This window comes from Taurulus bubalis (genome assembly GCF_910589615.1).
Source record: "Taurulus bubalis genome assembly, chromosome: 9".
Classification (NCBI taxonomy): Eukaryota; Metazoa; Chordata; class Actinopteri; order Perciformes; family Cottidae; genus Taurulus; species Taurulus bubalis.
In genome coordinates, this window is record NC_136597.1 from 18,513,044 (window position 1) to 18,522,047 (window position 9,004).

General features: G+C 38.9%; 2 protein-coding genes across 2 annotated transcripts; both read left to right on the forward strand.

Moving 5' to 3' along the window:
• Positions 1–891: 891 nt before the first annotated feature.
• On the forward strand, positions 892–1,800 carry LOC306741107 (UDP-glucuronosyltransferase 2B17-like; the record flags this gene model as incomplete). Its single annotated transcript, XM_079223360.1, has 2 exons — positions 892–1,330; positions 1,553–1,800. The coding sequence occupies 2 exons, from the start codon at positions 892–894 to the stop codon at positions 1,798–1,800; spliced, it is 687 nt and encodes a 228-aa protein (XP_079079486.1).
• Positions 1,801–7,208: 5,408 nt separating this feature from the next.
• On the forward strand, positions 7,209–9,004 carry LOC306740875 (UDP-glucuronosyltransferase 2A1-like; the record flags this gene model as incomplete). The annotated part of the gene is made up of 1 exon (XM_079223112.1): positions 7,209–9,004. The coding sequence occupies one exon, from the start codon at positions 7,209–7,211 to the stop codon at positions 8,808–8,810; it is 1,602 nt and encodes a 533-aa protein (XP_079079238.1). The 3' UTR covers positions 8,811–9,004.

Consider the following 9,004-nt stretch of genomic DNA (forward strand, 5'->3'; position numbering starts at 1 on the left):
CTGTGTCAAGGTGTAATAAGTAACTTTGTTTTTGCCAGAAGGTTGGTAAACACTGCAAAGGATTAGAGTATCATGTGACAGCAATATGCAAAATGTATTGAGTTTACTGTGAAAAAGGTGATAGCTGATCAATCAACAAACTTTAGAGAGCTGTTTCTTTCATCCCAGCCTTGTATAATACGTATTTGGCAAGCTATGTACTCTGTGCATATATGTTTGTGTAATTTTTGTGTTTAAAATCCAATGTTCTATCTGAGAGGTATGTTTTTATGACTCAGTGCTTTTTGGAAAAGTTTATATTAGGACATGGGTGCAGCAGCTGTGACAAAATGGACTGGTTGATATAACTGCTCTCTTCACAATCAAATGTGACATTAAATAAACTGACTTGACACTAGATGGCACAACAGATCAATGTGTTATACTTACAACTAAACATGAACTCTTCTTGTTGTAGAAGCATGGACTCTCATTCAACATTATATGTAACAAAATTCCAGCCAGTCATAACATTTAAGGACAAAGTAGGAGGTGCATTCATAACTGGTAAAGTCATTGAACTGACGATTTGAAGTTGGATTGACTTTCCTGTACCTGTGGATTTAGGTAAGTGTTAATAAAAAGCTCTGTTATGCACGTAAAGTAAAATAGTCATGGAGTGTGTGTTTAGTTGAAACATGGTCAATGCAAATCTAGGTGGATGTCCTGTTTGTGTAAAGTTTACAAAGGTAATAGTTGTAGTTTAATCTTTATCAAGTGTATTTTACAAACATATATGTTTTTGTATGAAATTGTTATCTTCAAAGCAAGTCACCATTTCTGTCAAATTATTTTGTGAGTGAAAAATGCAAAATCCTGGTGTTCCCATTAGACGGAAGCCATTGGATAAATATGAAAGTACTCGTCGAAGAGCTGCATGCCAAAGGCCACGAGGTCACTGTGGTTCGGCCGTCCGATAGCTGGTACATCAGTGAAAAGTCTCCTCTCTACACTTCTGTCACTATTCCCAGCCCTGGTGGACTTGAGGAACACTTTGAAGCTTTTACATCTCGTCAGCTAGAGTTCCGTCTTCAGGGCAGACATGCATCTTTTTGGTCTAAAATATGGAATCTAATTCAGATGAAGAGGCTAAGTATTAGCCAGTTCTCTAAGCTCCACAAGGGAATGAGTGAAGTGGTTGTTCAGATGTTTGAAGAGGAAAGCTTGATGCAATCTTTCCATGAAGCCAAATATGATGTGGTTTTGACTGACCCTGGTGTCGGTGTCGGAGCAATGCTGGCACGTCGGCTCCAAGTTCCTCTTGTTTTCAATGTCAGGTGGACCATTCAAGGTGAAGCTCATTTCCTTCTTGCCCCCTCACCTTTGTCATACATTCCTTTCACTGCAACAGAGTTGACAGATAAGATGACCTTCCCACAAAGAATAAAGAATGTTTTAAGTTATAATATGGGAAAGTACACAATGTCATCCACTGCAGAACCTAATTACAAACCAATAGTTAAAAAGTACTTTGGTCCAGATGTGGATTACTCAACGTTTTTTCTGGATGCAGATATCTGGCTTATGAGGAACGATTTTGTCTTTGAATTTCCACGTCCAACAATGCCAAACATAATCTACATGGGTGGATTTCAGTGCAAGCCCTCAAAGCCACTCCCTGCTGACTTGGAGGAGTTTGTCCAGAGCTCTGGAGATCACGGGGTCATTATGATGACTTTAGGGACTTTAGTCGGGAAGCTCCCTCAAGATGTCGCCGAGGAGATTGCTGCAGCGTTTGCCCAGCTGATCTTATTACTATGATTAAACACATTTTCTAAGTTTTGCTGTCTGGTTTGTCAATAAAGAACCAAATTTGGATTCAGTAAAACTTAAAAAGTATGTATTAATTAGAAATAATTACTTTAGTTATTAAAGACAAAAAGCTAAATAAATGTCAATCAACACATTATTTAATGTAATTGTTATGTAGTAAATGCATACATGACAAGGAATTACATTTTTTTAAATAATTTTTGCTTGGAATTATTGGTAGCACTTTATAATAACTACACACTATTTAGCATTAGTAAAGAATTCATCATTGATAAAATATTGTTCCAACAGGAACACTCATTAGTAACTCATTTGTATGCAATTAATAAATACAGTTATAAATGTTTTATTCTTGATTAATAAGCTTGACTATTATGCGTTTCATGATTGGGTTCTCATACTTTATAAATGATGTGTTCCCCATTTGTAAATGAAGTATTACGGACTTATAGATGATTAATAAGATAATTTATAAAGTGTTAGTCGATATGCTAGCTGGCCAGCTAGCAAGCTAGCATACTGGCAGTCTCCAAGTAGAGATCCTAAAACAGGCACGCGCCACCCCGTCACCTCAGTTGTAAGTAGACCAATCCAGGTGATAGCGAGATATACTCATAATCAATCATTTGTACCAGCAAACTGAGAAACATGTCACCACTGGTGCCACTGACGGGCATCACCTCACATCACCTGGCCGGCATTATTTCTGGCTCACCCTTATTGTAATAACGGTGAGATAAAGATAAAAGGGGAAAGGGGAAAAATAAACAAACCAGACAAAGAAGTGCAACTTAGAAGTTAATTTAAGGGTTTTCTGAACAAAATCCGTCACAAAATGGGTGGAAATGGTTTGTGTATTCTATTCTCCAGAGGCGTATTCACCATTCTGTGCCAGCTAACATTGCTAACTAACACAGCTAACATAGCTAAATACATTTTCTGTGAGAGTATGAAAGGTTCTCTTGGTAAGAATTCATGTCATTAAGCTGAGTTGTGTGTTTTATTGAGAAAACATATAAAAACAAAAACAACCAATAACTAACTTATTGTATGATATGAGTTGAATTAGCTAATGCATAAATAGAAGGAATGGAGAAAATGCTGGGCAGTGTGGTATGCTAGTGCCGGGATTTACATATGCAGAAGCTTAGAGGATGTATAGTAATCTTGAGTGATATTTGTTCCATATCTGGTAATACTTTCATCAAAAAAAGAGGATAATCAAATTGAGCAGATTATATATTTCTGGACAGAACGAGACTGCTGGTTGTGCAAAGTGCAGGTGGACATACGACAGACAAGCAGAGGACTTAAAGAAGACGAGCCGAGGACGCACAGCAGGTGTGCAGAGGAGCATCTCACCAGTCAACAGTACTGATTCACTCCACAATCTTCATCACGTTGCACAGATAAGCACCGTGATCGCACCACACTCCACACACACTAAGTTACCGATATGGATATTGGTTTTATTTGATTTGGTTTGTTATTTTGTCAGAGTTCTGCATTTTCTTTGTTTATTTTTCCCCTCAACCTGAATTTAAGGTACAAAGAAAAAACGCTGAGCTTGATCTTAAAGGACAGTAAAAAAAAGGACAGAGAATTGTACTTCATGTTTATTGTTACTGTTAAATGCCCCGATAGAGGATATTTATAGACCGATGTAATAATGAGTTTGGAGCAGGGAAAGGCTGATAGCTCATTACGCGGCCAACCCTCCCTCCCTGAATAAACAATCTTTGACTTTGTTACAGACTGTACAAACTGGAGAACCGGTGAACTGAACATTTAAGTCAAATAAATAATACCAAAATAAACAAATCTGGATCACGCAACATCAAACTCAAAGTAAAATGTACCTATGCTCCAATCCACCTGGGCATGCAATCAATTTGCCTCCTATTTTGCTGATAAAATTCAGAGAATTAGACAAGCAGTCGGTGGCTCCACACCAACCACAGCAAATGTGTTGTCCCCATCTTTAAATAGCATCCATTCAAATATCATGACACAATTTCACTCAATTAACCAAAGAAGCCTAGAAGACATTATACAACATCTGAACACATCCTCCTGCTGCTTGGATATTCTACCAACACACTTTTTCAAAAATATTTCACACTGCATGACCGCTGATCTTTTACAAATTGTAAACACATCCCTTCTCTCAGGTGTCTTCCCACAATCCCTAAAAACTGCAGTTATTAAACCACTTCCAAAGAAGGCTAGTTTAGACCCCGAAATATTGAAAAACTACAGACCAATATAAACCTTCCATTCTTAAGTAAAATAATGGAAAAAGTGTTTTTTCAACAGCTGAACAACTTTTTGGCCGAAAATAACTGTTTCGATGTCTTCCAGTCCGGCTTTCGTCAGCACCACAGTACTGAAACTGCTCTTGTTCAGGTTTTTAACGACATCCACTTAAACACAGACAGTGGCAGAACCTCAGTCTTAGTATTACTGGATCTCAGTGCTGCATTCGACACGGTTGATCATGACATACTACTAGACAGACTGAAAGTCTGGGTAGGACTCTCTGGCGCAGCACTTAACTGGTTTGAATCCTACTTGAAGGACCGACAATACTTTGTGTCGGTAGCTAATTACACATCAGAGCTGACTAGGATGACATGTGGTGCTCCCCAAGGTTCAATACTGGGGCCTCTTCTGTTCAACATCTACATGCTTCCACTGGCTCAGATTATGAAAAACAACAAAGTGTGTTATCATAATTATGCAGATGACACACAACTCTACATAACTATATCACCAGGGGACTATAGTCCCATACAAGGGCTGGCTAAATGCATTGAAGAAATCAATAATTGGATGTGCCAGAATTTTCTTTAATTTCATCAAGATAAAACAGAAGTAATTGTTTTTGGTCCCAAGGACGAACGATTGAAAGTCAGCGCTCAGCTTCAATCACTAATGTTAAAAACCTCAAACCAAGCTAGAAATCAAGGTGTAGTTATGGATTCAGCCCTCAACCTGAACAGCCATATCAAGACAATTACAAAATCAGCCTACTATCACCGGACAAATATATCAAGGGTTAGAGGACTTATGTCTCAACAGGATTTGGAGAAACTTGTCCATGCATTTATCTTCAGTAGACTTGACTACCATAACGGTGTGTTCACAGGCCTCTGTAAAAAATCAATCAGAAAGCTGCAGCTGATTCAGAACACTGCAGCTCGAGTCCTCACTAAGACCAGGAAAGTGGATCACATCACTCCAGTTCTGAAGTTTTTGCACTGGCTCCCTGTCAAACAAAGAATTAACTTCAAAATCCTGCTGCTGGTTTATAAAGCACTGAATGGTTTAGGGCCAAAGTATATTTGTGATCTGCTGCTACCTTATGAACCATCCCGGCCACTCAGGTCGTCTGGGACGGGTCTACTTTCTGTTCCAAGAGTCAGAACTAAACACGGAGAAGCAGCGTTCAGCTTTTCTGCTCCACATATCTGGAACAAGGTCCCTGAAAGCTGCAGGTCTGCTGAGACCTTTCAGCTCCTTTAAGTCCACATTGAAGACTTTTCTGTTTGCTGCTGCCTTTAATTGAACCAGATTCAATTACTGCATCTCACTACTGCATTTTATTTCTTAAACTGCATTGCAACTTTTATTCAACTTTTATTTTTTATTTTGCTTTTTGACTGTTTTAATGTTTTCTTAACTGTTTTTAAATCTGCATTATGTTTTGATGCTTTTAATGGTTTTATGTGAAGCACTTTGAATCGCCTTGTTGTTGAAATGTGCTATACAAATAAACTTGCCTTGCGTTGCCTGAATAATAACACTATATAAATCTCAAACTGACCATCAAACTCAAAGAAATTTAAAAATACATCTGTAACTGAACACCAAATTAACCATAAATAATCAAGATGAGATCATATTTAGTTTGTGAAAGAGGAAAGTGAACCTGTGAACTTTTAACACAGCGACATCAGTCAGATTTTATAATGTGCTTTACTTTTGTTGGCTACTTTTGGATTTGAGGTTTTTAATAATTACATTTGTGAATTTAAGTACTTGGTAAGAGAATATCCTGAAGTGTGATTTGGTGTATTACTTCATTGTAATTTGTTCTATTTATTTACAATGGGTGATGCGCTGTTCTGTGGTTTACCCGTAACCATATTTGTTATGTAGTATTAGGCTTCTTTCCAAGTGCATATTTTATTTTGGGTTTGGCTTTGCTGTTCAAAATAGTCTTTATTTGTCTCATACTATCTGTCTGAATATTTCACATTTCATATTCAGCCTCTGTTTGGAAAGCTCTGTTTCAGCACGTTTGCTAAGCAGCAGCTTGAGTTCATGTTTTCTTCTTTTAAGCTGACGTCAGGGTGTGCTCGTAAATGGTCACTTTGAGCGTGTACAAACTAGACTGTTTGTACATTTTGAGCACAGTTGGAACGTACCGCTCAGTTATTCATAGCTCCAAACAGAGCAGACTCTATGCAGTCTGTCAGGAAACAGACCCATCCACATGTTAAGTGATAGAGTACTGTAATTATTTTTTTTTTAAACATTATTTATGTGCAGGTTCAGGACCCCCCAACAATGTCCCAAGACAAATCTTAGGGGCCTTGAATTGATTCACAGGGCATTAAAACACAAAGTAATACATTTCTTTAAATGTTCATGTTTTCTTTGCTTATTGCATTTGAATATTGTGTAACTGTACATCTACAACTCCCTGAAAATTATTCAGCTCAAACATTCTTTGACCTGGTTTATCCCCTGAATGCAACATGTGATGAGTACACACCTTCTTATACAACATAACTGTTCATCGTACATGTTACCACATGCCGGCCAGTCATAACACTGAAGGACAGACCAGGAAGTTCGCTCAGCAACTGTCTTTCCAACTGTCACAGACATTTATTGAATAACACATACAGTCGTTGAACTGACGATTTGAAGTTGGATTGACTTTCCTGTACCTGTGGATTTAGGTAAGTGTTAATAAAAAGCTCTGTTATGCACGTAAAGTAAAATAGTCATGGAGTGTGTGTTTAGTTGAAACATGGTCAGTGCAAATCTAGGTGGATGTCCTGTTTGTGTAAAGTTTACAAAGGTAATGGTTGTAGTTTAATCTTTATCAAGTGCATTTTACAAACATATATGTTTTTGTATGAAATTGTTATCTGCAAAGCAAATCACTATTGCTGTCAAATTATTTTGTGAGCGAAAAATGCAATATTTCCCTCGAAAATGTAGTTGAACATAAGTATAAAGTAGCATCAAATTACACAGTACAAGTACCTCAAAACTGTGCTCAAGTACAGCAGTAAACATACTTGCATTTCATGATTGTAAATACACAAATGTGCATGCTGATCTCCTTTTGTGCGATTTGCAGGTCTCTGAGTGACGTCATCATGAAGGCGCTTCCTTCGTCTCTGATCACCTTTGCTCTACTCTTGATTCAACTCTCCAGTGCATCTGGGGGCAAAATCCTGGTGTTCCCATTAGACGGAAGCCATTGGATAAATATGAAAGTACTCATCGAGGAGCTGCATGCCAAAGGCCACGAGGTCACTGTGGTCCGGCCGTCCGATAGCTGGTACATCGGTGAAAAGTCTCCTCTATACACTTCTGTCACTATTCCCAGCCCTGGTGGACTTGAGGAACACTTTGAAGCTTTTACATCTCGTCAGCTAGAGTTCCGTCTTCAGGGCAGACATGCATCTTTTTGGTCTAAAATATGGAATCTATTTCAGATGAAGAGGCTAAGTATTAGCCAGTTCTCTAAACTCCACAAGGGAATGAGTGAAGTGGTTGTTCAGATGTTTGAAGATGAACGCCTGATGCAATCTTTCCATGAAGCCAAATATGATGTGGTTTTGACTGACCCTGGTGTCGGTGTCGGAGCAATGCTGGCACGTCGGCTCCAAGTTCCTCTTGTTTTCAATGTCAGGTGGACCATTCAAGGTGAAGCTCATTTCCTTCTTGCCCCCTCACCTTTGTCATACATCCCTTTCACTGCAACAGAGTTGACAGATAAGATGACCTTCCCACAAAGAATAAAAAATGTTTTAAGGTATAACTTGGCTATGTACATAATGTCATCCATTGCAGAACCTCATTACAAACCAATAGTTAAAAAGTACTTTGGTCCAGATGTGGATTACTCAACATTTTTTCTGGATGCAGAAATCTGGCTTATGAGGAACGATTTTGTCTTTGAATTTCCACGTCCAACAATGCCAAACATAATCTACATGGGTGGATTTCAGTGCAAGCCCTCAAAGCCACTCCCTGCTGACTTGGAGGAGTTTGTCCAGAGCTCTGGAGATCACGGGGTCATTATGATGACTTTAGGGACTTTAGTCGGGAAGCTCCCTCAAGATGTCGCCGAGGAGATTGCTGCAGCGTTTGCCCAGCTGCCTCAGAAGGTTGTATGGAGGTATCTGGGACAAAGGCCAGCCAACCTGGGCAACAACACATTATTGGTCAACTGGCTGCCACAGAAAGACCTCTTAGGACATCCCAAGATGCGAGTGTTTGTGACCCATGGAGGCACTAACGGGGTTCAGGAGGCAATTTACCACGGAGTTCCTGTCGTTGGACTTCCTTTATTCTTTGATCAGCCTGATAACCTCTCCAGAATCAGAGCAAAGGGAGGAGCTGTGATTGTTGATATTGCAGAGCTTGACAGGCACATCTTTGCAGATGCCCTCAAGACGGCTCTTTACAATCCCTTTTACAAGGAAAACATGCAAAGGCTCTCAAGGCTGAACAGAGATCAGCCCATGAAACCACTGGACCAGGCAGTGTTTTGGATAGAATACGTCATCAGACATAAAGGAGCCCGTCATCTGCAGACTCAGTCCACCAAAATGTCCTGGTTTGTTTACAACTGTATTGATGTCATTGCTGCTTTGTTGGCAGTTGTGTTGCTGGTAACATTCACCTGCATTTCAATTGTACGGTTACTGTGGAAAATTATTTTAGATGGGAAAAAAGTTAAACATGAATGACTTTTGCTTTTGAGTGCAATATTCAAGATTTACCAACATCAACCCAACAGTTCTCTGTTTATGATGTTGCTAAAGTTGACAGCATTAGTATAAATACTGTATGCCAATGAAATTGGAGTGCAGCCTCTTTTCTTACTTTTTTCAGTCTTTTTAAAGGGAACATATTATGCTAATATACACGTTCATACTTGTAT